Source organism: Phasianus colchicus, chromosome 24 (genome assembly GCF_987193195.1).
Source record: "Phasianus colchicus chromosome 24, bPhaCol1.hap1.1, whole genome shotgun sequence".
Taxonomy (NCBI): Eukaryota; Metazoa; Chordata; class Aves; order Galliformes; family Phasianidae; genus Phasianus; species Phasianus colchicus.
This window is the reverse complement of record NC_143459.1, coordinates 144,357-171,065: the sequence shown is the minus strand read 5'-3', so window position 1 is coordinate 171,065 and position 26,709 is coordinate 144,357. Positions and strand designations below refer to the sequence as shown.

Below are 26,709 nucleotides of genomic sequence, written 5' to 3'. Positions count from 1 at the left end.
CGCCCCGCCGCGACGCCGACTCCGGAGGACGGCTCCGTTCTGACGCGGGACGGACGGGGCCCCGAGGCGCGGGGCGGGCGGCGGCGGGGACGCGGGGCGGCGGAGCGCCGCTTTCCCGGCACGGAATCCCGCGGCCGCCATTGGCGGAGAGCCCGCGCTCGGCCCCGCCTCTCCCGCTCTCCTATTGGTCGGCCCGCGGAACGGGGCGGGCGCTCCCGGCGGGGTCGTTTGCGCCCGCGGTCGCGCCGTCATTGCGTCATCACCGCGCGCGTCCCGCGTGGTCCCGGCCCGGCTGCCCGCGGCGCTGCCCCGCTCCGCGCGCCCGCTCCGCTTCCGGGGCCCCGGGGCCCGCGCCCCCGGATCCTTTTCCTCCGCGCGGCCTTCCAGCCGCTCTGCCCCCGGCCTGCAGAGATGCCTCGGGTCGTCGTGACCGAAGTGCGGGACCGGCGCGTGGCGGTGTTGAACGTCCTTCCGTTGGCATCAGCCGTCGGTCAGCCCGTCCAGAGCCCTGTGCGGGGCCTTCGTTTCCTCAGGCGGATAACGGGAGGATGCCGGAGCCGAGGGGCGGTGGGAGGGAGGCGGGGACGGGAGCATCCTGCCGTGCCGCCAGCAGCCCGGGGGCCGCGTGCTGTGGGTGCCGGCACGAAGCTCCGCCGTCTGTCAGCACGGGAGCTGCGGTTCTGGTGCAGCAGCAGGAGCTCAGCGCAGCCCTGCAGAGAGCGGTCCGGCGGCACGGGAAGAAGATGACGGCCTGGAGCGCGAGTGCCTCAGCAGTGTCTGCAGCCTGCGAGGAGCCGAGCCGGGCTGGGGAGAGGAAGGTGTGGGAGTCCCGGGGAGGGACGCGCGATGGCAGCGTTATTGGCAGGATCAGCTGCTTCCTCCACCGCTCCCGACGCCGAGCACTGGTTTCCTTTGAGAAGCAGCCCACTGTCACATCTGTGGGGTTCCGCAGGACACACAGGCATGGGGTAAGTTTAGGTTGGATATCAGGACAAACTTCTGTGCAGAACTTCTACAGCCGTGGGTGGGATCCCCCTGAGCTCCCCTTCTCCAGGCTGAGCAGCCCCCTCTCTCTCAGCCTCTTGTCATGGCAGAGGTGTTCCAGTCCCTTCACCATCTTGGTAGCCCTGCGTTGGACTCTTTCCAGCATGTCCAGCTGTCTCCTGTACTGGGAGCCCAGAGCTGGACGCTGTTCTCCAGCTGCAGCCTCCCCAGTGCCGAGCAGAGCAAAAGGAATGGTGCAGAATACTGGTCCTTACCTGCTACAAGAGAAGTCAGGACTAGGGCTATGATGGGAGCGCATTGCTTTATGATTGACGTGGAGAACTGCTAGGAAGAAGGCCTGGTGGGCCTGAACACAGATGCCGGGTGGTCCAGCTTTTGTTTCACTGGAAACCAGGTACTCCGTGGGCAGCAGTATGGAGATATGTTCTCCATGCAGTTGTGCCCCCGTGGCTTCTTTCTGATATGCTTGGGAAGTCCCACTAGAACAGGCTGCCGTGTGAGACAGAAGTGAGAGAGAAGCATCAGTTGTGTGGGTGGAGTTTTACTATCTCTGTGTTCACATCTTTTATGTTTGTCTTCTTTTTTTTTTCCAGTTCAACTCTGCGTGCGTCGGTCTGCCTTTGCTAAATCCTTTTCTTGTGGCCTTAGGCAACAATCGAGGGGGTCTCAAGTTTCAGCGCTGAGCAAGAAGCGCAGGCTCTCAGGAAGGCCATGAAGGGCTTTGCTAAGTTGATCTCCCTCCATGGTCAACTTTTATTTTTTCCCCAGCACTGCGAATGGCTGCTCTGGTGGTTTGATAGAGGGAAGCATAGCTGCTTGCACTGCTCTGCTGCACAACTGCCCTAAAAATTGTTGGAAAGTGGAAACAGAACTGCCCTTCGTGTCCCAAAATGCAGCTGCTCTGGTGGCGTGGGTCCTGGCAGCTTTGTGTGCATCGATGTAGTCCTGGAGCTGTTGAGAGCCGGCTGTGTGAGGGACTGGAGGTGGCACAAGACCAGAGGGCACTTCTGATCCTTGTGCAAGCATCCTGACTAGCTTCCATTTGTTTCTTGCAGGCACGGATGAAGATGCCATCACTGACGTCTTGACCAAACTAAATGTTTCCCAGCGTCAGCAAGTTCTGATCACCGCTAAGAGCACTACTGGCAGGGTGGGTGGTCTGCAGAGATGCATGAACGTGGTTGTGTCACTTGGGCGCAAAGTGAAAAACGACCCAATCTCTACAAGAGAAAGGTCGGCAGAGACTTCACCTGACCAAGGTTGTTTTGTTCTTGTTCAGTTCAGAGCAGTTGTTGATGCAAGGAGGGTTGGAGCCTGAAGAGGAGTGCTGAACAGCTCAGTTCCTCTGTCCTCAAAGGCCGTCCCTTCTGCCAACTCCTTTCTCCTCTTTGCCTTCTAGGATTTGATTGATGACTTGAAGTTGGAGCTGAGTGGGAATTTTGAGAGGGTGATCATTGGGGTGATGACTCCCACCACCATGTATGACGTGCACAAACTAAGGAGGGCTGTGAAGGTTTGGAAATCTTCCTTTTGTATTGCTTAAGTTCTGGCCAAGGACTTACTGCTTTGTTATGCATGTCTTCTCTCTCTTAAAGAAACCTGGTTGCACGTCACAAGCAGGTGCTGGTATCTTAAGTCTTGCCTTGGTGATTCCCTAGGGAGCAGGAGCAGATGAAGGTTGCCCAATGGAAATTCTGGCTTCTCGCACCAATGGAGAGATTTGTCGCATTAATGAGAACTACAAGCTTCGTAAGGAGTACGAAAGGCTCTCTTGTCAGTTTCCTTCTGTCTGCGCTTCTTAATTGGAGGCTGTAGCACTAATGATGATGGCTGGAGTGCTGCAGTGCTGCTGGGAGCCCTGGGCACAGTTCTGTACTTAGCTAGGTTACAGCTGGCAAATGTTGTGGGCAGCACCCAGGTGGTGGCCCTGCTCCTAACGGGTGCTGTGTGTGTGTGTTCTTGCTGGAATATGGCTGCTCCCTTGAGGATGGCATCGTATCTGACACATCTCCCATGTTTCGAAGGGTCCTCGTGTCCCTCGCAACGGTGAGCCAAGCTGAGGGGAGAAGGGGGTGAATGTTCAGAGCTGTGGGCACAGCTCTGCACTCAGTGGTGAGGAGCTCCAGGCTGGCTTTTTCTCACCCTGTGTGTCCCATGACCTGCTCCTCAAACCCAGCCTCTCCGGGGAGGGAACTCTGACTCTGGGTGTGCATGAGTGCTGTGGGCTCTTCTTTAAATGTCCCAGTAAAGTGGGTTGCTGCTCGTTTCAGAAGGAAGCCCAAAGTACATCTGAGCTGCATTTCATTTGTAAGCTAGTGTTCCCTTTGAAGGACTCCATTATCCATCCCCAGCAGCTTTTCATGAACGGGGAATTCTCAGGAGTTGCTTCCAGTAGATGCTCTGGTGAACTGAGTCTTCTATCCTCGTGTCTTTGCAGGGAAACAGAGATGAAGGAATGTATGTGGATGATGCCCATGCTCAGCAAGATGCTCAGGTGCGTAGTAACGTGCTTCCCAATCTATTCTTGAGCAGGTGATGCATGGTGAAGAGAAGCCAGCCTGTGAAATGGAAATAATGCTTTTAGCCTTGTTTGCAAGTCTCTAATGAGAGGTCTCTCGACAGGCTGGCTACTTGGCAGGGGCAATGAGATTTTGGCTGTGGGTTGCCGTGCCTGGTAGGTGCTTGTTGGAAAATATCCGTGATCTAGACAAGTACGCGCCAGCAGTGCTCTAGCTGCAAGGGATTTAAGATCTCCTGTACGCCCAGTCTTCTCCATGAGCCTTACTTTGTCACCCCTAATGTCTTGAAGTGCCTGTACGAAGCGGGGGAGAAGAAGTGGGGAACAGATGAGGTGCAGTTTATGTCCATCCTCTGTACACGGAACAGGTATCACCTAGTGAGAGGTAGGACCCCTGCACAGTGTCCTGGGTTTTTCTTTCCTTCCTTGTTTGTGTGTGATGCTTTTGTAGGAGCTCTGTAGCTGTCCAGTAGATGTGAACTCTTCTGAGGCAGCAGGTGTCCTAGAGAGAGCCGCATTGCATCCATTCCATTCTGGCTGTTTTATTCCCTCCTGAGACTGAAAGGGACTTGAGAAACCTAAGTCCAACTGGCTGCAGCTCCAGCATGGAAAGCAGAGATCATGAAGTGTGACTGCCATTGGGGCAGGGGGGAGAGGAGCTAAGAAACTTGATTGGCAGCACAAAGCAGCAGGTCTTGAAAATGGTACTAGCTGTGGTAGGCCAATTCGCAAGACTGTTAGCAGTGAAAATGAATTATTTCTGTGGGGCGATCCTGATTTAGCTGAGAGTGCTGCAGGGATGAAAGAATGTTCATGCAGTATACGAGGAGCTTGTTGCAAAGCGGTCCTTTGAATCTCTGTGACTTTCTGCCATAGTTTTTGATGGTACAGAGGCATTGCTAACAAGGACATAACAGCATTAAATCTGAGATGGTAGGCAGTTATTCAATAGATTGTTTAGTTCTTGTTCAGCCTGTGCTTTTTGTTGTTGTCTGTCTGCTATTCAGCTCAGAATACAGAACTATTGTATTTCTCATAAATGCTTAGCACTCAAATATGGAAGTGCTTCACAGGCATTAATTTTTGTACCTAACAAGTTTTACTATGAAGCCACGAGTGTCTTCATCATTATTTAGCACAATAATTGCAGCAGTACAAACAACCAACCTTATAAAAAATATTACATGCATTATTTTTTTTTAGCTCATCAAGGAAAGGGTTCTGTGAATCTTTACCTACACCTAGATCTACTGTGCAGTATACAAGATGGATACTCATCTGAAATATCTAGTGCTGTATCTATATGCAAAGTGTCAACCTAAATTTTTGGCTTTACAAAATTTTGATGACTATATTTTGCAGTAGATATATTTACAGCCTAGTTGTTTCTTCATTTCTTTTTATTTCCAGTACTTGAATGTATTATAGGATTCTATATGGGTTTATTTGTGTGGCAAAGATCACCTTTCTTTGTTTACTGCTCCAAGATACTCGTTTTATTGAAAATTACTCATGAAGACTTATGATGTTTCTCTGAAAATGCTGAAAATAACTAAAAGGCAATCTTTAACATTTACCATTAGAAAACAAATGGTTTGTGCATGAGATGAAAAGACAATAAAATCTGTTATGTTAACAGATAGATATCATTTACTTTTAAGCAGAGTACTATGAAATCTTTTACCAAGAGGTACAAAATTACAAAAGAAGCACTGAATTTACTTCAGTCATTTTTAAATTTTACTTGAGTGTCTGTCACGGAGTTATCTAGATCAACGTGTGCCCTCGACAGGGGGCAGCAAGCCCATAGGCCCCCTGGCCCAAAAACAGGACGGAAAAGGGGGAAGGGAAGGGAGATGGGAGCTGGGCCCAGAAACCAGAACAGCAGCAACAATCTAAGGAGGAAAACTTAATTTTACTAAACATGATATCGGAATGCAAGATAACACAATATAATATAATATAATTGAAATTGAGGCTAATAAATCAAATAAGAGAGAGAGAGTGTCCGAAACTAAAAGGCCTACTTTGAACTGAAGGCACACGGTTGGGGAGCAGACCCACACACTGCTAGGCAGTGAGCAAGAGAGCCAGAGAGCAAGATCCCATGACTCCCTCCCATGGCTTATCTTCCTCTCTGAACATGAAGTCCCCTGGGATGTGTAGTTCTTCCTTTCTTCTGAGAACCAGGCATCCAGAAAGTTGTCAGTCCACGGAACTGGAGTATTAACTCTTTAATTACCCGTGCTTTACATGATGTTTGGTGTGGAATACCGATAACAAAATTATAAAACCATGACAGAGTACTGTGTTTTGTACTTTTTTGACTTCCAAAGTCAAAAAAGAGCTGATTTTGCTGTGGGAGGTAACTATGGTTAGGAGAGAAACTGTGTGCTCATTTTCCAGAAGGTAGTACATAAAAAATAAAGAAAGATCTTTGTATTCCTGGAAATTTGAGAAATTGGAGGGTCTGCTGTAGGAAATAGGATATATCAGTGTTTCTGTTTACAAGACAGTGACTGCTGTTTGTAATGTGTTAGAGGATGGGTATCTTGTCACAGAACAACCCTTTTGGACATCTTTATAAATGTTTTAGTAACTGAGCAATGGATCAGTGATGCAAAATACTTTCTTATCTAGCAGCAGCTCTTACCTGAATTTACTGTATCTATTGTGGAGAAAGCACGAGGTTCCAGTGCTACAGTGTTTGTGTTGTGAGCACTACAAAACTTTTTAAAACCACTGTTCATTTGCTCAGTATCAAAGAAAACATTTTAACCAAACTTAAGTGCTAACTAGTCACTCCGAGGTCTTCACTACCTAAAATTTTCCTTCATAACAGAATCTTTACAGTGTATGAGATAGAAATAATAAAATAATTTTCTTATTCTTTCCCTTAGGCATTTCCTGGAAACACAAACTCTGATAGTGTGGTCCGACATGATTTGCAACACCCAGTCATTGCTCGCTATGTACGTATAGTTCCTTTAGATTGGAATGGAGAAGGCCAAATTGGGTTAAGAATTGAGGTCTACGGCTGCTCCTACTGTAAGTTTTTCCATTATATTCCTTTAAAAAAAAAAAAAAAATCTAAATAGAAACTGTCTTTGAATTTCAGATTAAATCTGAATCTCAAGTGCTTTTTGCTAAAATGCATGAAGATATTCCAGGATTACTAATTGTAATAACTGGAGCTTAATTTAATATTTACTGTATCCTTTATTCTGAGTTTCTAGTTAGCTCTTCTATAGGAAATACAGCATTAGAATTAGTAAGAGTGCTTTGAAATCACTACTTTTGATCTTCAAAATTGTTTTTGCAGAAGACTTGAATAGACCAGTTGAGGAAAAGATAGCATTCAGATACATTTCATGCTGGGTCTTGAGAGGGAAACAAGACATAATTCATTGCCTGATGACAAAGATAAAAATAAAACAAGTAAAAATTCAATTGAAGAAGCTCATCTTGTCTAAATATGACATGTTTTTCGGAGATTTTTCCTTTAATATTTGAGTATAACTTTAGAATCTCTTCTAAAAAAAAAAAAACGAGATGAGCAATGGTGCAAGTGGTTAAGAGCACAACAGATCAAGTTTTAAGAAAAGCAAGTGTAGTTTCTAAATACCATTCCTTGAATTTGATCCTGTGGGTGCTTACGTGAAGTCCACATGCCTGCAAACTGTAAATGTCTGATGTCCTATTTCTATGCAAATTTAGTACAGTATTCTTGTAGGTGTTTTAGGGGAAATAAATACTTGAGATTTATCTTAAAAAAAAAAAAAAAAAAAAAAAGTTAGAACAAGTTAAGAAGCACCTATCTTGAAGACTCTTCCATTGACATCAAGTGATTTAAGACCTATTGAAACACTTTGTCATGGTAACTAGCAATTATGTTAATTAACTAGCAAAAATATCTTGTGATTTCTGTTGCTTTTACTTGGCTATGTGCTTTCACTCTACTAAAATATTTTATATGCTGTTTTAAGTGTAGCCAACACTATAACATGGGCAGCTAACTGGGTAACGGGAAGAAGTTGTCCCCCTCAGTTCTGTTTTTGTGAAGTCACACCTGAAATACTGTGCCCAGGTCTTAGGCCCTGAAGACAATAAAGATGTGGAGCTGTTGGAATCAGTCCAGAGGGCAGCCACAAAGATGATCAGAGGGCTGGAGCACCTCTCCCGTGAGGTTCAGGAAGTTGGGCTTGTTTATACTGGAGAGGAGGATTGTTTTTCTGGGGAGACCTCATTGTGACCTTCCAATACTTCAGAGGAGTTTATGAACTGGCAGAAAACCAACTTTTTTCATGGTCTATTAGTGAGAACGGGCAAGAATGGTTTTAAATTAAAAGAAAGGAGATTTAGGTTAGATGATAGGAGGAAATTTTTTATTCACTGTGGTAAAGGACTGGAAAAGGTTGCCCAGAGAAGATGCAGATGCTTTTTCCCTAGAGGCATTCAGTGCCAGTCTGGATCAGGCCCTGGGCAACCTGATCTAGTGGTTGATAACTATGTTCATGTGAGGGCATTGGAACTACATGATATTTAAAATCCCTTCCAACATAAGTCATTCTATGATTTTAAAATGAAAGCTACAACTCCCGTTGACTACAGTATATTTTTTTTAATGTTAAATATTTTGTTTGCTTCTCTTCCCACACAGTTAAAATCTTTTCTAAATTTGACATCAGCACTTATTCACAGAGAGAAATGTAAAGAACATTTTCAATCTTACTGTACAGGGAGCCTTTAATTTATTTATTTATTTATTTATTTATTTATTTATTTATTTATTTATTTTTGTGACTTCGAAGAGATCTATTAGAAAGTAACATCACAGATCTCATCTGCAGTTTCAAACATAGAAAAATCTCAAAGCAAGAAGGCAAGCAAATAATTAAATGAATAAGAGCACCTTGAAAGGAAATATTTTGTAATTTTACAAAATTCTCTAGGGAATAGATGTCATCTCTAATTCTCTTTTAAAGTTGAACCTTTTTTTTAATTCACATTGCTGTGTAAGGAAGAATGTGGTTTCCATTTCTGACACACAAAAAATAATGTGTATTTTATCAGCATACTCAAGAAAAATAAGAACAAATCAATATGGCAATTAATGACCACGTATTTCAATATGTGGTTTAATGAGAGTTCTTAATACTCTGAGACTAATAACCAGATTGCTGTATTGTGCAATGAAATATTTTTTTAAGCACTAAGTTTATGACTTTCCAATTAAACCTTTACTATGAGAAAATGTGCAAGTTCTACATCTGAAATATGTTCTCAAATATTCTCTAAATAAAAGACTGCATTCAATATAAACCTACAAACTAGAAGAAGAATATATGATTGTAAGGTATTAAGCAACCTTTTGCTTTAGGTAATGTTTCAAAAATTTTCACAAATTGGATTAGATGCCCATGTTTTAATCAGGCTAAAAAAATTGCTACTTATCTATACAGTCAGTTTCTTCACTGACAGCAGGATTAATCTGCAAATCTCACTGGTTAATGACAATGCTTCAATATACAATACTAATTATAGGGCTAAAAACTTTGCTCCTGCTGAATTCCGTATCTATGGAACAATGTAACTTTACATAAGTTGCTCCAAATAATGCATTTGAAAACAAGTTTGGAACTCTCAAACATTATTCTGTTTTTCCAAGAAGTCATAAGACAGTGAACTTTTCTTCTCAACTGCGCTGCTGCTGTCTACTGGTTTCAGCATACTGACTCAAGGACAGCCTGATTCCTGCTTCTAAAATCTACACAGTATTTTAGGAGAGGTTTTTTTTGTTTCTTTGTTTTGTTTGTTTGGGAGGAGAAAGGAAAAAAAAAGTTCCTATAGACATATAAATGTAAAACATTATTATTAATGTCATTAACAAAATACTGAAATAACTTATAATACTAGCAGTTCAATGCTTCTCTTCGAGGAAAACAAAAGGTTAGGTTTCTTACTTCAGTTGTCTGTGAAGACAAATTTTATCAGTATTTTTTTAGTTGATTCATTATTTCCTTGATAGATGTGTTTTATTTTTCTCCAGAAATATGCAGTCTTTCAAGCAGACAACTTTTCATCCAGTGACAGAAATAATTTTGTTAGCCAACTATGCTTTTCCTCACATTTAGTTTCAGACTCCAAATTCATCTTGTAACGTGCTTACAGTGCATTAGATATCAATTTAATTAAAAAAAAAAAAAAAAGGAAACAAAACAAAAACCTAAAACCTTTTGCTTGTAAATATTTTTGGCTAAAAAACAAAAAAACAAAAACAAAAACAAAACCTACAACTTAAAAATATTTTCTTTTTTTTGTTGTTGTTTAAAAAAGTGTTGGATTAAAAAAAAAAAAAGTTGGTTTCTGTCTCCATATACATATACATATGCTATTTTCATTTTTTTAAGAATGAGACAGAATTTTTCACAACTTTTTTTGGATGCACGGCCCAGAAGTAATAGCTACAGAATTTCGTTTCAATGAACAGGCATACTTCTAGTGAGTTTTGAATCTTCTCTTTTAAAAACAGTTCAGTAAAAGACTGCAAACATATAGATCTTTAAAATTTTATAGATTTGTTTAATAAAACCCTTTAAAAGCCACTTAACCTGTGACCAGTAACTAGTGCCCTAGCTATTATTTCTATGAGTATTTCCTCCTCTCTATTCACAACTAATAATTTAAATTCTTTAAAAATAATTCTTTAAAATGTTGGTCTTTTTAAAGAAAAGAGTCTTCCCCACTTATATTCTACGGAAGCGTCCACTGTTATTGGCACAACATATTAGTATAATTCATTTCATGTTCTGAATTAAATAAAAAATAAAATTTATCATAAATTCTTCAATTACATCTTCCTTATTTTTGCCTGCTTCTATTGTGTGCCTATTTTCTTGTGTGACTGCTTGTAACTTTCTAAAAATCCTAACTAGTTTTTGTTATCATGGTGGAAAGTAACTTAAATCTTTCAGACCTTCTCAAAAACACACAAACAAAAACATTCCATTGTGCAGTTAGTGCAGCAGAATCTTAAAAAATTCCATTATAGCATTTTGTACATGATTAATATTACATATAAATGATTAATAAATTATATATATTTCAGTTCAAATTTAGGTAGTCAACATTATCCGCTATTATGTTAAAAAAGTTGCCTTTGTTTTTGGCAACATATGTCAGACATGTATTTTAAAAAATGCTTACTTTGAAGTAATTCTTGAAATATTATTTTTCATCCAGATTCAGTGAAGCACCTAAAGAAATGTCTACAACCATGCCTAAATGTCTGGGAATTTAGGGGATACCAAAATGATCTGCTGAGTCAATTTTTACGAGTTCTGAGTCCTCAACTGCTATCAAGAGACTGCTTATGTACAGCATCAATGTAGGCTTCTTTTCACATTCTATAATTTCCAGGAACATTTTTGCAGTGATAGAAAAGTTATCTGAGTGTCAGAGAAAAGCAAGCTTCATGATGTTTATTCTTTACTGAAAGTATGTACAAACAGAACCAATGTTTCATTCTATTTCATTGTCCAGTCACAAAATCCACAACACATCTTCTATTCATTAACTAAACAACAGTCAGTTGAGATCAAGGCTGGCAGTTATGTTTATTAAGTGCCTGTCCATACATCCTTTCACCATTAAGCAAAGTGAGTTTTCTGATATACGCACCAACACATTATGTTTCTGTCCTTCAGGATTTTTCCAGCTAGACCAGGCATGTCCAACCCATGGACTGTGGACAACATGCAATCTGGCGCAGCCTGTCAAGAGGCCCAGCCTCTGCCCCTCACCACCATGGTGATTAGTCTTCTTAACCTACCTGCCTGGTCTGGCCCTAGGTGCTCACCTAGAAACAACCACACATAGATCTGCCACTAACATCATGGTGACTGAAACCAGGAGCTCAGTGTACAGGTAAGTCAGGTTATGGCAAATAATTTTATACTATTTGATACTTTAGCCAAAAACAGTACTGCAAACAGTGAAAAACATGCAGCCATGCTTTCTGTTTTGATAAAGGAATTTGAGACTATATTTCAAGACTGATGAAAAGAATCTTCTCTTCTCTTCTCTTCTCTTCTCTTCTCTTCTCTTCTCTTCTCTTCTCTTCTCTTCTCTTCTCTTCTCTTCTCTTCTCTTCTCTTCTCTTCTCTTCTCTTCTCTTCTCTTCTCTTCTCTTCTCTTCTCTTCTTTCTTTTGTGTACTCATGACCCTATTTTCAGTTCCCATAAATAAATTACCTGCAAATTTTTAAATGTAATGTGTAGAGTTACAATCACATATTTAACTCAAACATTGATCCTGTCTCTTCATCAGACTTCTGTGAGACCTCTCTTAGCAGAGACAAACATTCCTTGCTTCACCACCCCATCTTATTCATGTCATTGCTCTCTGATTGTACATAAATTTGTGAACAACAGTTATCAAGGATGAAGCACAGAATGAATGAAATTTCATCAAAACTCTCCCACTAACACCTTGAGAACTCACTAGGAATTGCAACCACTACTATAAAAACAGAGTTGTGCATTGATTTCACAGAAATGAAATCAAATATCTTACTAGTTTTATGGTTCCCCACCCCCCCGCCCCCTTTTTAAAAATTAAAAATTGAAATGTTTTGTTACTTACATACATAAACTATATTATATATTTTACAAGAGATGCTCCAAAAATAATGCCTCCTGCTTTATTGTGTTGGCCCATGGTGACAGAGACAGATGTTGAAAGTGTGGTAGTAGAGGCTGAAACTTCCTGACCATATTCCATCACATTTTGTGTGTGACAGATGGAAGCAGGATGGTGGTCTGACAAAATAACCTCTGACACAGAAGTGCATAAGAAGCAAAGGTGGATAATTCAATTCCTCCAGGTGGAAAATTGGCTCTCATTGACATTCACTGGTGATGACTCAACACTGATGAACACCAACAGTGGATGTGAATACGAGTTGGTAGGTGGTAGATTTCAGCAATTGTGACAGCTAGTCTCCTCCTCTGGTGCAGGTTTTTACAAGAATGGCCTGTGGTTTCTTGTTCATCCCTGGTGAAAATACACAGCTAGTGGTGGTGATTTTCTTGAAAAAATAGTATTATGAGGCTGAGAATTTGCTCTATCAAATAGTGTTATTATGCTCTTTGTATCTGTTGTAGTTTCCATGGAGACATTACTTGCAGTAACCTACGTACATGTAGCCCACAAAAATTCCTCTTTTCTCAGAACATACCAGGCAAACCAAAAGTATGGAAACCCATGCACCAATCACTAATTCATAGGTCACTCTGAAAGTAATGCTTGCTATTTAGTTACATGCAAACTATAATAGAGGTTTATCTAGACATGAACCAGCAGTATGCCCAGGTAGCCAAGAAGGCCAATGGCATACTAGCTTGTACCAGAAATAGTGCTGCCAGCAGGAGCAGGGAAATGATCATCCCTCTGTACTAAGTTATAGAGAGGCTGCATCACAAGTACTGTGTTCAGTTTTTAGCCCCTGACTAGAAGAAAGACATTGAAAGCCTGGAGTTTGTCCAGAGAAGGGCAATTAAACTGGTGAGGGGTCTGGAGCACAAGTCTTATGAGGAGCAGCTGACGGAACTGGGATTGTTTAGTCTGCAAAAGAGGAGGCTCAGGCATGACCTTATTGCTCTCTACAACTACCTGAAAGAAAGTTGTGGCAAGGTGAGCGTCAGCCTCTTCTCCTTTGTAACTAGCAATAGGACTAGAGGGAATGGCTACAAGCTGTGGCAGAGGAGTTCAGGTTGGATGTTAGGAAAAGCTTTTTTTCCAAAAGATTGGTCAAGCACTGGGATGGACTGCCCTGGGAGTGGCAAGTTAGATCAGAAAAAGGTAATACTTTCTTTCTTTACTTGAAACAGTCGTAGGCTCCACAAAATTCTTCCTGTGGAAGTAAAAGAGATTAAGAAGACTGAGGGGATAGATTCTGTAGTGCAAGTTTCCTCATGTCTCTCTATGACATTGTTACTCGACATTCTACTGGAGTAAAAGGCACCTACAGAGCATTTTTATTTCATGTTATTTTTGAACACAATTGATGTAATAGCAGCTTAGTATCACCAAAATAGACATGTCACATCATTGGAAGGTTTTCAGGCTCTTTCCAATTGCCTATATATATATGTACAGATATATATTAATATGTAGATATTTTCATGGATCACCTCAACCTATCATGACTTCCACAGCATTGACTTCGCATCCTATGAAGGAGGTCAAAGGAAAGAATTTAATTTTCTGCTGTTTGTAAAGTCCCCTATGTAGAACATATCACCTTTCCCCTAAGATCAGCTGGTATCTCTTTGTAACATCAGCATAAGTTACCTTGACTGTCAAGCATGTGACTCACATCTAATCTAGACTTTGACTAGATTTTTGTGGGTTTGTGGGTTCTCAATATGTAGCTCATGAAATACAAGTATCCTTTTCATACCTGGATCAGTCTTTCAGTCATGCAGTTATGTTCTTTTCATTATCAATTTACTTAAATTAATATCACACACTTTAACAGAGTCAAGTAAAAGTATCACATATTTCTAAAACACGGCCCTGAATATTATGCTTTGAAATCATTCAATTAAAAAAGAAACAGGACTAATCTTTGATTGAGTAGCTTTCTTTTATTCCTAGCTAAGCTACCAGCATGTGCACTGGCCTATATAATAATTCAATATAATAATTCACCTAAAGATTACATAGCAATTATGTTTAAGAGTCATTATGTATAGAAAGATGGTAATGACTTATGTTCCTTCTACAATGACTCTCAGCTATTTAATATCACGATAATAACCATGACAAGAAATGGTACTTAGACAGTAAAACATATTGTTCCTATAATTGAAGCGTAAATATATAATATTTTTCATCCTTAGTCACTAAACTAACTACCATTAATAGGAAAGAGACAGTATATAAGTGTATACATATATGTTTATATATTTGTTTATATATTTACTTAGTGCACGAGAGAGACAGGAAAAGAGGAAGAGAGACAAAAATGTGGTAAGATAGGAAAAAAGTAACTGACAATATTGAAAATAAATATATGCATTTAAATAAGAAATATCAATCTAATTACTTTAAACCTGAATTCTCCACTGTTGGATTTCCTGAGATATGGATAAGCACTATTGACATGTTAAAAATACAACACCACTTTCATCTGGCTAGGAAAATGTATTAGCCCTTAATCCAATATATTTCTGTGATGCCACATTTAAGCAGTTTTCCTCTGAAGAACAATAAATCAGAATATCTCGAAGAAGGTGTTAAAAAATCTGGTGACAAAAGTGACCCCAATTCCAAATCTCAAAGGAAAATAAGTCACCACCCACAGTCTTATTACCTTATTAGACTTGGGTAGGCTTGTTCAGATATTTTTTGCCCTATACTTGTGTCTACTTGAAGAATTTTGTAAATTTTGGTCAGTGAACAAAATCTGTAAAAGAGATTCCTTTTTGAATTCCAAAATAATTCATTTAATTAATTACAAACAATTTTGAATTAGACTCAGACTCCAGAACTTCCCTATTTCCTCTTTTTTCTGGTGACGGAAGTGTAACTATATGTCATGGTTTTAGATTTTTGTTCTCAGTATTCCACATCATAACATCATGTAGTACATGTTAAAGCATTAATGCTCCTGTTCCATGCATAGTAGATACTTCGGGGTACCTGTTTTAGAAGAGAAGAAGAACTATATCCCCCAGAGGACTGCTCACTGTTCTGTTACCATTTCTGCTCAGTGGGAAAGATAAAAACCATTCGTAGATCTCTTGACTTCCCTTTTTTGATTTTCTGGCTCATCTCTGCTCCCAGCCATATCACCTCAGCTTAATTAGAGTAAGGCTTCTATTTTTCAGACACTCTCACTTTAGTTATTAGCTTCAATTCTAATTACGTTATATTATATTGCATTATAGTATGTTATCTTGCATTCTGATATCTTATTTAGTAAATTAGTTTGTTTCTCCTCAGATCATTGCCACTGTGCTGTTTTTAGACCCATCTCCCTACCTTTTCCCCTTTTCCTTTTCCCAGGGCTTGGATTCGCAGGTTCCCCTGCCTCATTAGTCTATTACCTATGTTAGTGTCTGAAAAGTGCTAGAATAGAAGTAGAATAGTGCATAGAGGTGCTCATTCACAAAAACTCAACAGTGATTTCATAACAGCTAATTTAGCTACTTTGATAAACGTTACTGCCTTGAATTACTAAAAAATTCCTGCTAAGAGCAGGTGTCAGTGAATTTACATTGGACAGAATAGCAGTGTACTTTCCAGAGAAATGCTTGTGAATGTATCTGAAATCAAGCCAACAATATTCATAGGAAATTTACCATTCACACATATTTCAAAATTGCCAATGGCTTCTACACGATCAACTCTGCACACTTCTTACAAAACATTTCACTGGGATTAAAAATATAAAGGTTCTGTACTGATTGCTGGCAATCTTAGGTGAAATTTTTCTCACTTTTTTCACTTACATTAACTCTATTTCATCTGACATACTTTTTAGATTAAAACATTTTTAGAGTGAGGATCTTCACTTTCAGCATTCTTTTCTTAACATATTATGTGAGCCTTATGCTGCTGTATTGGCACTAATGCATATACTAATTCTGTATGACTAAAAAGCATTAACCATGAATCTATCCTTTAAAAGCATCTATCTTTCAAAAACGTAAAATGTATCAAAGGGCCTCTCGCTGGGCTACCATATTCCACACATGTAGAGTATTTTGTTGTTGTTATTAATCACGGGCACCAAAATATCATTATGAAAATTTAAGCACATAAACAATATATTATCAACATACTGCTCTGATGACCAAGAAGGCCAGTGAGTTCATTGAAAAGAGCATGGCCAGAAGGTCCAGGGAGGTGATCTTCCCCCTCTGCTCTGCTCTGGTCAGGCCTCACCTGGAGTACTCTATCCAGGTCTGGGCTTCCCAGTACAAAAAATGCAGGGATCTCCTGGAGATAGTCCAGCAGAGGACCACAAGTGACCTGGAGAGTCTCCCCTGTGAGGAAAGGATAGGTAACCTGAATCTTTTCAGCCTTGAGAAAAGAAGACTGAGAGGGGATCTTATTAATGTCTATAAATATCTTAAGTGTGGGAGTCAAAGGGACATGGCCAACCTCTTTTCAGCAGTCCATGGGGACAGAACAAGGGGAAATGGCCATAAAGTTGAGCATAGGAAGTTCCGAACCAATAAGCGAAAGAACTTCTTCACAATGAGGGTTACAGAGTACTGGAACATGTTGCCCAGAGTTTTTCTTCAGAGGAGGGGAGTTACATTCAGCTAGATTGAGTCAAGGTTAGATATCATGGGGAAGACAGAGACCCCCATGCTTTCTGGGAGCGCATCCTCATGGGGACAGTCTTTTTCTCCCAGCTGGAAGATGTCCATGCTGCAGCATGTGTCTGGTGCCGCTTGTGCTCCTGTCACTGAGCACCTGTGAGAAAAGCCAGGCTTCATGATCTTCCACAATCCCAGTAAGCATCTGTAGGTAACACTCACTTTTTTTAATACTGATTGTAGGCAGTTCCCTCAGCCTTTGCTGCGACTGCTGGGTGCCCTGGACTCTCACCAGCCCTGGCTGAGCTCTTGCTCCATGTGGCAATGTCTTTTTCATACCAGGGACACCAGGTAGGGACTTAAGAATCCACATGCAGATTCTCAAGGTCCAAAAGGGGGGAAAAAATAGAGAGAGAAATATGTGTTGTTTTTGTTGTTTTTGCGAGTTCGTTTTCTTAAGTATTACTCATTTTTTATTTATTGAATCAATTGTTCAATATGCCTCATCTTGAAAAGATGACCTTCATGCTGAACTTCAGGCTGCTTCATGTCAGAACCAAAGTCATCTTCTCCACATTAGTAGCCACTTCTGTAACTTGTTTGACACGTTCTCAGGGCCCCAGTCAGCTCAGGTCCTTCTGCTGGATTCCTTCTGTTGTCCTGGCACAGCAGCTCAGAGAATGCTGGTCTCTGCCTTCCCCTATTCCTGAGGACTTGGGGAAGAAGAAATGACAGATTTTGGCAAGGGAAAAGGATGGAGATGCGAAGGATGGTCTCACAGGAGCTTTTGTTGTCAAAAGAATTACCAGGAATGGCCATGTGAGCCTGCAAGGTGGTACTGGAGTTGGGACTCCGCCAGCTAGTGGTAAACTTATGGGATGGATAGTTTGGTGCCAAGACAGAGGTGGCCATCTGGGGAGAGGTGGACAGGACCCTGCCTGGCCACCAGAGCACACAGCTAGTTTGAGCTGAAGGGGAAATACTTTGTCCAGTAAAGATCCCAGTAAATCCTGGGAAAGCATCCTTCAGGAATAATATTGCAATATTTTTTGGAATTTGGAATACTTCTTTCTTTCCAGACTTGTCCAAACTTGAAGTTTTTTAATTAGATCTTCTTCCTCTGTCACTGGTGTAAAAAATCAGACTTAAATAACAGTGTGGGTTTCTATTCTGTTTTTGTTTCCAATTATCAGTCTCATTACTTATTATTATCTAGCTGGGATTGTATATTGTACAATAACAGAAAACTTCCTCACAGTCTTTGTACTTCATATAAAATCAGCTGTAACTTAATTCACAATGACATAAACAATGTGATAACACCATAGCTTATGCTTCCATTTAAAATTTATCATTTCTATTTTTGTAAAATAACATCAGTTCGTATAATCTGTGTACAATTCAGTCTGATTGCTTAGAATAACTTGTTACAAATGTTAAATAGCTGTCATGCTAATATATCATAAGACATGATGAATGTGTAGTTTTTAGGAAGAGTGCCACAAGAGCTCAATCCATCTTTGAAGAGACACATTTTTTATAAGGAACCTATTTCATACTCATACATAAAGCACAGTTGTTTAGCTTTGTTTATCTTTGCAGAAGCTTGCTTATGAATATAAATAACACATTTTATAGAAGAGAGAAAGAAAGGTAGAAAGAAAGTAGCAGTAGCACATCCTTCTTTTCATAAATTCTCTTAGAAAGTTAACTGAGTTTCACTGAAGGGAATGAATCAATGGTCCTTTATAAAGAAAAAATCAATTAGAAAGTCATTACATAAACGTTAGCATTCAAAAAATAAAATTATATATTAAAGCCAATTAGACTGTATGTCAGAACTACGGTGAATTGCACTTGCATTGATGTATGCAAAATCATTAGCAACCTCCATGTCCAAGAAATGTAGAGAGTGACAAAGAACATGTTTATAGACAACTGAATTTTCTTTTGCAAGCTATCTCAAGCAGCAGATGACTTCTCTGGGCTTTTTAAGAGGTTTACTTTGTCTATCTCAAGTGTTACTGTTGTTACTGAAATTAGAACACTTGAGGCAACACATAAGACAACAGCCACTCCTGTGGCATCCAGGAGGGCTATAGGAAGAACAGGAATCCCAGTAGAGTCTTTCTCCCAATAGCTTGCTGTAGTCCTGGTGTGATTTGTGTTTAATGCCACACTGGAGAGGCAGATGGTGTTAAACATTGAGAAGGAGCACTACTGAGCATCTCACAGAAGAGCTGAAGTCCCCTCCTGTGGATGCAATGGGACAGTCAATCTTATTTATTTCCTTAATGACAGCAAATAGGCTAGCTAACTTTTCGTGTTTGGGTCTGCATCACAGAAGATTAATGTATCTCTCCCTGATGGGTTTGTTCTGAGCAATCAGAAGCAGAAGAAATCTCTCCCTGTAAGTCAGATGCTGTAGCTTGCAAAATTAAACATTCCGATACAGGTTGTCACATCATACAACCACTGCAAGGGATGGGGCATTTCAACTGTATCACAGTTTCAGGATTTTTGTAATTGGTATTTCACATCTTAACATCAAGTAGTGCACTGGGAGTTAAAGAGTTAATGCTCCAGTTCTGTGGATTGTTGATATTTCTAGGTATGGCTGTCTCAGAAGACAACTATATAGCCCAGAGGACTTTACGCATTTATTTTCTGTTTGGATGGGGAAACAAAACTGTTTGCAAATCATGAGACATCTCCTTTTTCCTTTCCGCTCATCTCTACAGCGTGTGTGCTCCCTAGCCATCTCACCTTCAGCGTTAGAGTAAGGCCTTTGTTTTTTGGACACTCTCATTTTATTTGATTTCTTAGCTTCCATTTCAATTATATTATATTATATTGTGTTATCTTGCATTTCAATATCTCATTTAGTAAATCAACTTTTCTCCTCAGATCATTGTTGTTTCATTTTTAGGCCCATCTCTCTACCCTTTACCCTCTCTACCCCTTTTCCCCTTCCCCCTTTCCCAAGCTGTGGGTCTGTGGGTCCCCCTGACCCATTAGTCATGGAACCAGGCTGAACTGGCCTGTAAACCATTGACATACTGCATCTACCATTAGAGGTTCAGTCCTAAACACAGTAGATAGAGAGAAAAGGAGACACAGAAGTCTGAATTCATTACATATGTTTCTGAACACATATTCAACATAATACACATTTTAGTTAGATATAACTGAAATGCAAATGGCATGCATTTCATTTCAGAAATGAGATGCATTTCTGAGCTGAGGTAAAAACTATGTTTAGTTAGAAAAGCTGAATTAGGGTACTTAGTGCCAGAGATGCTTAAGTAACAAAGACATCCCTATAGCTCTGTAGATGTGAAGGAGGTATGAGATGAGACAACAACTGCTGGACAGACAAAATGCCTGAGTGTGCCTCAGCTGGTGAAAGATACCTAAATTCAGAAACATAATTTGTCCTAGGTTCCTAAAACACTTCAGTATGAGATGTATACTGTCCTAACGCTATCCATTTATCTTCTAGCAATATGTACTTAGATTAGACAAGTTTGTATAAAAGTCTAATCAAATGTTCTGATAATGGTTATTTTTATATTTGAATTCAGGTATAATGGACCATAGGGTCATAAAGAGTAGATGGTGCATATACAAATTCATATCCACTTCATAATTTATAACAATTAGTAATTTTGATGACAGAATACTAGCTCTTGGGAACAAACATACCAAAAATTACACCCATTTGGTCTAGAATAGCAAACAATCACCAAAGTCAAATAACACAACTCAAAACACTTAGTACTCCACTAATAATTTCAAAATCTAGCACAAAGGACATTATTTTAAAGACTTAATCTGGATATATGAACAATAAACAGAAAAATAGAAGAAAAAAAAAAAAAACATGAAAAAAAAATGAAAGCAAATAATAAAGAAAGATTGTTAAAGAAAAAATGGTTATGACTGCTACTGGAGTACTGTGTTCAGGGAATCCAGAACAACCACATATTATATTCTTATTGTCCCTCATTTAATCGTTGCTAGCACAACCTGTGCTTTAAATAAAATGCTTTTATACTAACTTTTCATACATTAAATTTGATTTCTAAATCAAAATATACCTAAGTCAGGTTTCAGTGTAAGATATTTATAAAGTAGCCAGTATTAAATAAATTGTTTGAATATTTATTTTACAACTTGAAAGTCTATTTTGCAACTGTAGCTCAATTTCTTTGGCTCTACTTCAAAAAAAAAAAAAAAAATCCTTTTGTGTCTCACATGTCTTAAATCATCTTTAAGATGTCTTAAGACATCTTAAGTCACTGCATGTGTTTAGGAGCTGGTTGATCACATCTGAGAAGTGCTTGTAAAAGGAAGCAACGTTGTAGTATCTTTTATTCCAACAAGTTAATCAATAAATCCGCTCTGCTTTCATTGCGCATCATCTGTAAACTGAAAAGCTGAAGGCTGACTTGCATATTTGCTAATGCAGTAATGCAGTAAATGATAAGAATATGTAAGTGGTTGATTCTAATCACAGCCTTGTGAAGCTATATTGCAGAAAGCAGAATTAAATCCATAGGGCTACCCTGGACATCTGTTGTGTGGAGCTCTGACTTTGCAATTCCTATTGACAGCTACATCAAACATCCGAGTGCTTGAAATATTTGAGTGAGTGACCAGAACTCTTTAGGCTCAAATGAGATGCTGCATTACTGCATTAATAATCAGAGGAATGTTCATCAGTTCAGACATCTACAAGTTAGACACTATATTTCTATCTAAACTCTGAATTTTAAATAGACATGTTTTCTTAGAATGTAAGAATATTTTACCATTGTGTGCATTGTGTGCACTGACACAGCTAATCATAGCAGCTAATCATAAATGAGCAGATTTGTAGAAAGATTCAAGCATTAAGCGTTATCTGGAGTATTATGTTCAGGTCTGGGGCCCCCAATACAAGAAGGAAAGGGAGTTGTTAAGGTCCAGAGGAGAGCCACGGAGATGATAGAGGGATGGAGCACCTCCCCTACAAAGACAGGCTAAGGGACATGGACTTGTTCAGCCTGGTTAAAAGAAGGCTACGGGGTGACCTCTTGCAGCATGTGACATGGAGTATGGAGAGATCAACTTTTCACAGTCTCAGCAAAGATATATTATGCTTCAAATTATGATAGATTCAAAGAAAAACAGAGATTATGCATGGAAAAGGGATGACAATCTGTTAAGCTTATTACTAAAATGCTATCAATACTGAAGGCTTTTGTGGGGTTAAGAATGTAAACTGGGAAATAATATGTAAGAGCCATTTAAAGTTCAATAAATATGCAGTAGAACCACATGACTCAGGAAGTTTTTGAGCCAAAACTAATTCAAAAGTAGAAGAACACTGTCTGGAAGCAACATACCTATTTTTATTTTTTTTATATATACACTTCTTACCAGATCCCAAAGAAATGGCCTTTTCTTACATTTATATATATATAGAAAAAATAAAAATATGGCCTTTTCCCTCTCAAGCATCTGTTTTCTCACCAATGCCTGGCATTTTCTCCCAGAAATACCAGCTTTCTCACGGATACATGACCTTCTCCCCCCCACATCAGACATTTTCTCCCAGAAATATGTCATTTGAGCACAGAGATCAAGTCTCCCCGAAAAAGCACTTTTCTGAGAAATACCTGACATTTTCTCTCCAAAATACTACTTGACACTCCTCCAGTGGACATTTTCTCCCGTGTTTACCATATTTTCTCCCCGAGACCACTTGGCACACCAAAAATACCGCAGTTGCTCTCCTCTACAAGACAGTCCTTCCCACCGTTTCCCACTTTTCTCCCTCATTTATCTCATTTGCTCCCTGAAGTTCCAGCTTTCTCCTCCTTCGATGACATTTTCTCCCAGAAATTCCCGTTTTTCACCCAGAGGATGGCATCTTCTTCCAAAAAGAACACATTAGCTCCCAGAAATACCAGCTTTCTCCAATCCAATGAGATTAGCTCCCAGAAATACTGCTTTTTGCCCAAACACACGATCTATTCCACCACAACTATCATGTTTTAATCCTCAAGAATACATTTTCTACCAGACCTATGCCATTTCCCCCCACAAATACCACCCTTCTCCCAAATACGTGGCATTTCCTCCCACAAGTACTACTTCACACTCCACAGGATGAGACTTACCATCATACTTTTCTAGACTTCATATCACAGTTTCCTCCCAAATTACATTTCCTTCCAGACAAACCAGCATTCCCCGAAACAGAGGACATTTTCCCCCGGAAATACCATCTTTTCTCCCAGAAATGCCAGCTTTCGTACAAATACTTCATATTTCCTCCCTATTACGCGACTTCACACTCCTAACAATCCTACGGCCGTTTCATCTGCCAAATGTGTTTCTGCCAGAAATACCAGTTGTCTCTTAAATATATGAAGCTTTCTTCTTATACAATCCTCAAGATGACATTTTCTCCAAACAGAGGACATTTTCTCTCAGAAATACCAGGACTCGTATGAATATTTCAATTTCCTCCCGAATTTACAACATTACACTCCTCAAGAGGACAGTTTCTTCCAGAAATGTGGCATTTTATCACACCTAGACCATTTTCATCCCCAATAGAACTCATTTTCCCCCACAAATACCACTACTCCAAGAAATAGCCCCCATTCTCTAACAAAAACGCTGCTTTACTCTCCTCAAGATCACACTTACCCCCATCAAGATGGCAGTGTCACAGAAATACCAGCTTCTGCCCCCCAAAATAGGACATTTTCTCCCCAAAACAAGACATTTTCTCCCAGAAATACCACTTCTCTTAGAAATACCTTCCATTTCATCCCAGGAATACTACTTGACACTCCTCAAGATCACACTTACTCCCATCACAATGGCCTTTTCTCCCACATACACCAGGTTTCTCCAAAATACACCACATTTACTCCTACATAGACCAGGTTTCTCCCAAAGATGGCATACATTCACCCAGAAATTCCTGCCTATTCTTCAAAATACGGCCTTTTTCCCAAAAAAAAACAGCTTTCTGACAAACACATGTCATTTTCCAACCAAGTCTGCTACTATCTCCCAGAAACAGCCGGTTTCCGAGAAATACCTGACGTTTGCTCTCCCAAATACTACTTGACACTCCTCCAGAGGACATTGTCTCCCCTATTTACCACGTTTTCTCCTCAAGAGACCACTTGGCACACCAAAAAGACCACCGTTGCTCTCCAATACAAGACATTCTTTCCCACCGGTTCCCACTTTTCTCCCTCAGCGATGTCATTTCCTCCCAGAAATGCCACTTTTCCCTTGGAAATTTCACCTTCTCTTCCAAAAAGAGGAGATTTGCTCCCAGAAATACCCCTTCTCTTACAACTGCCACACGCTTTCTCCCCAGAAAGCCAAATGGGACACTTGCAGCCAAGAAGAGGACACCTTCTCTCGGAAAGACCACTTTTCTCCCCAAGAGAGGAGATTTTCTCCCAATTGGATGACATTTGCTGTAAGAAAGACCTGTTTTCTTCCCTCAAGAGGACATTGTCTTTCCCACTCAGGACATTTTCTCCCAGAAGTACCGCTACTCTTAGAAGCACCTCCATTTCCTCCCAAATCTACTCCATGACACGCCTCAGGATGACACTTACTCCCCGATTTGGGGCATTTTCTCCCAGAAATACCACTTCTCTCCCAAAGGGATGGCCTTTTCCCTCTCTAGCATCTGTTTCTTCACCAATACCTGGCATTTTCTCCCAGAAACACCAGCTTTCTCACACATACATCACCTTCTCCCCCCCACATCAGATGTTCTCTCCCAGAAATATGGCATTTGATCACAGATATACTCTTTCCAGGGAATACCAGGTTTCATAAAAATACCTCATAATTTCTCCATGAAGTTCGTTAGCAAGATGACATTTTCACCCTAAATAGGAGATTTTCTCTCAGAAATGCATGCTTCCCCCTCACAGAACGGCATCTTCTCCCCAAATTAGGACATTATCTCCCCGAAATACCACATTTCTCCAATCCAATGACATTATCTCTACGGAGAGTTTGCAGTTGCTGCCCGTTAAATCGCTTTTCTCCCCGAATGCCGCTCATGTCTCGTCTCTCTCGGATGCCGAGAAAGGGCGACTTCAGCCGGATGCTTTTCTGCGACGAGCGGCTTCTTCTGCGCACATCGCAAAGGAGCGGTTCTGACTTCTCCTTGTGTCCATGCATTCTGCACTACGCTTCTCTCTCATTCTTAACCCTTGATTCCTAGCGACATTTCGTTTTTCTCTGTTTTTCCGATGCTACACATCAGCACTCTGTCACGAACAGAGTAGAAGGGAAAAGCCCCTCTAATAATGCAGCTAGAAGTTCCAGGAGCTACACGCATTGTGCTTTCAGAGAGGACGTTACAGAAAGTGGAGAGCTGTGGATTCTTTCCTCCGGAGAAAAAACCTTGTTTTCAGGCAATGCAGTATGCTGAATTCGCACGTTGTCGGCATCGCAATTTCGCAAATTCGCTCTCGTGGGTCGACAGCGCCACTCTCTGTTAACCGCTTCGGAGATTTTGCAGTTGCTGGCCGGGAAATCGCGGTTCTCCCCGAATGCCGCTTTCTGAATTCAGCAGCGATCTCGTCTTTCTCTCTCGGATGCCGAGAAAGACAGACATCAGCCGGATGCTTTTCATCAAGAAGCGGCTTCTTCTGCGCACATCGCAAAGGAGCGGTACTGACTTCTCCTTGTGTCCATGCATTCTGCACTACGCTTCTCTCTCATTCTTAACCCTTGATTCCTAGCGACATTTCGTTTTTCTTTGTTTTTCCGATGCTACTCTTCAGCATTCTATGACGAACAGAGTAGAAGGGAAAAGTCCCTCTAGTAAGGCAGCTAGAAGTTCCAGGAGAGACACACATTGTGCTTTCAGGGAGGACGTTACAGAAAGAGGAGAGCTGTGAATTCTTTCCTGCGGAGAAAAAACCCCCTGTTTTCAGGCAACGCAGTATGCTGAATTCGCACGTTCTCTGCATAGCAATTTCGATATTTCGCTCTCGTCGGTCGACAGCAGCACTATCGCTGAACCAGTACGGAGAGTTTGCAGTTGATGGCCGAGAAATCGCTGTTCTCCCCGAATGCCGCTTTCTGCCTGCAGCAGCGGTCTCGTATCTCTCGGGTTCCGAGAAAGGGCGACTTCAGCCGGATGCTTTTCATCAAGAAGCGGCTTCTTCTGCGCACATCGCAAAGGAGCGGTTCTGACTTCTCCTTTTGTCCATGCATTCTGCACTATGCTTCTCTCTCATTCTTGTGTCTTTCCCTTGATTGCAAGCGATATTTTGTTTTTCTCCGTTTATCCGATGCTACACTTCAGCATTCTGTGACGAAAAGAGTAGAATTAATTAAATTGCGCTGCCGAGAATGTGCGAATTCGGCAGTATGCATTGCCTGAAAACAGGAGTTTTTTTCTCCACAAGAAAGAATCCACGGCTCTCCACTTTCTGTAACGTCCTCTCTGAAAGCACAACGTGTGTCTCTCCTGGAACTTCTAGCTGCATTATTAGATGGGCTTTTCACTTCTACTCTGTTCGTCACAGAATACTGAAGTCTGGCATCAGAGAATCACACAGAAACGTATTGTCGCTGGAAATAAAAGGAAAGGCATAAGAATGAGAGAGAAGCGTAGTGCAGAATGCACGGACAAAAAGGAGAAGACAGAACCGCTCCTTTGCGATGTGCGCAGAAGAAGCCTCTCGTCCGAGAAAAGCATCCGGCTGAAGTCGCCCTTTCTCGGCATCCGAGAGAGACGCGACCGCTGCTGAAGGTTCTCGACCATCAACTGCAAACTCTCCGTACTGGTTCAGCGATAGTGCTGCT

General features: G+C 40.7%; 1 protein-coding gene across 10 annotated transcripts; it reads left to right on the top strand.

The window, feature by feature from the left end:
- The first annotated feature begins 288 nt into the window (after nt 1-288).
- LOC149915072 (annexin A4-like) lies at nt 289-14,863 on the top strand. 10 transcript variants are annotated; one of them, XM_090123964.1, is made up of 6 exons: nt 289-968; nt 2,061-2,155; nt 2,405-2,518; nt 3,443-3,499; nt 6,424-6,571; nt 11,230-14,861. In XM_090123964.1, the coding sequence occupies exons 1-2, from the start codon at nt 549-551 to the stop codon at nt 2,091-2,093; spliced, it is 453 nt and encodes a 150-aa protein (XP_089980090.1). In that variant the 5' UTR covers nt 289-548; the 3' UTR covers nt 2,094-2,155; nt 2,405-2,518; nt 3,443-3,499; nt 6,424-6,571; nt 11,230-14,861. The 10 variants fall into 10 exon arrangements, with proteins under 10 accessions (XP_089980090.1, XP_089980089.1, XP_089980088.1 ...); XM_090123963.1 differs by having other exon boundaries at nt 2,405-2,754; nt 11,230-14,860; XM_090123962.1 differs by having other exon boundaries at nt 2,405-2,761; nt 11,230-14,860.
- The last annotated feature ends 11,846 nt before the right edge of the window (nt 14,864-26,709 follow it).

Excerpts from the sequence above, each read along its gene's own strand:
- LOC149915072 (XM_090123964.1), top strand. The coding sequence starts at position 549 with ATGCCGGAGCCGAGGGGCGGTGGGAGGGAGGCGGGGACGGGAGCATCC. Across the intron at positions 969-2,060 it reads GCAGGACACACAGGCATGGG|GCACGGATGAAGATGCCATC; the intron begins GTAAGTTTAGGT and ends TGTTTCTTGCAG.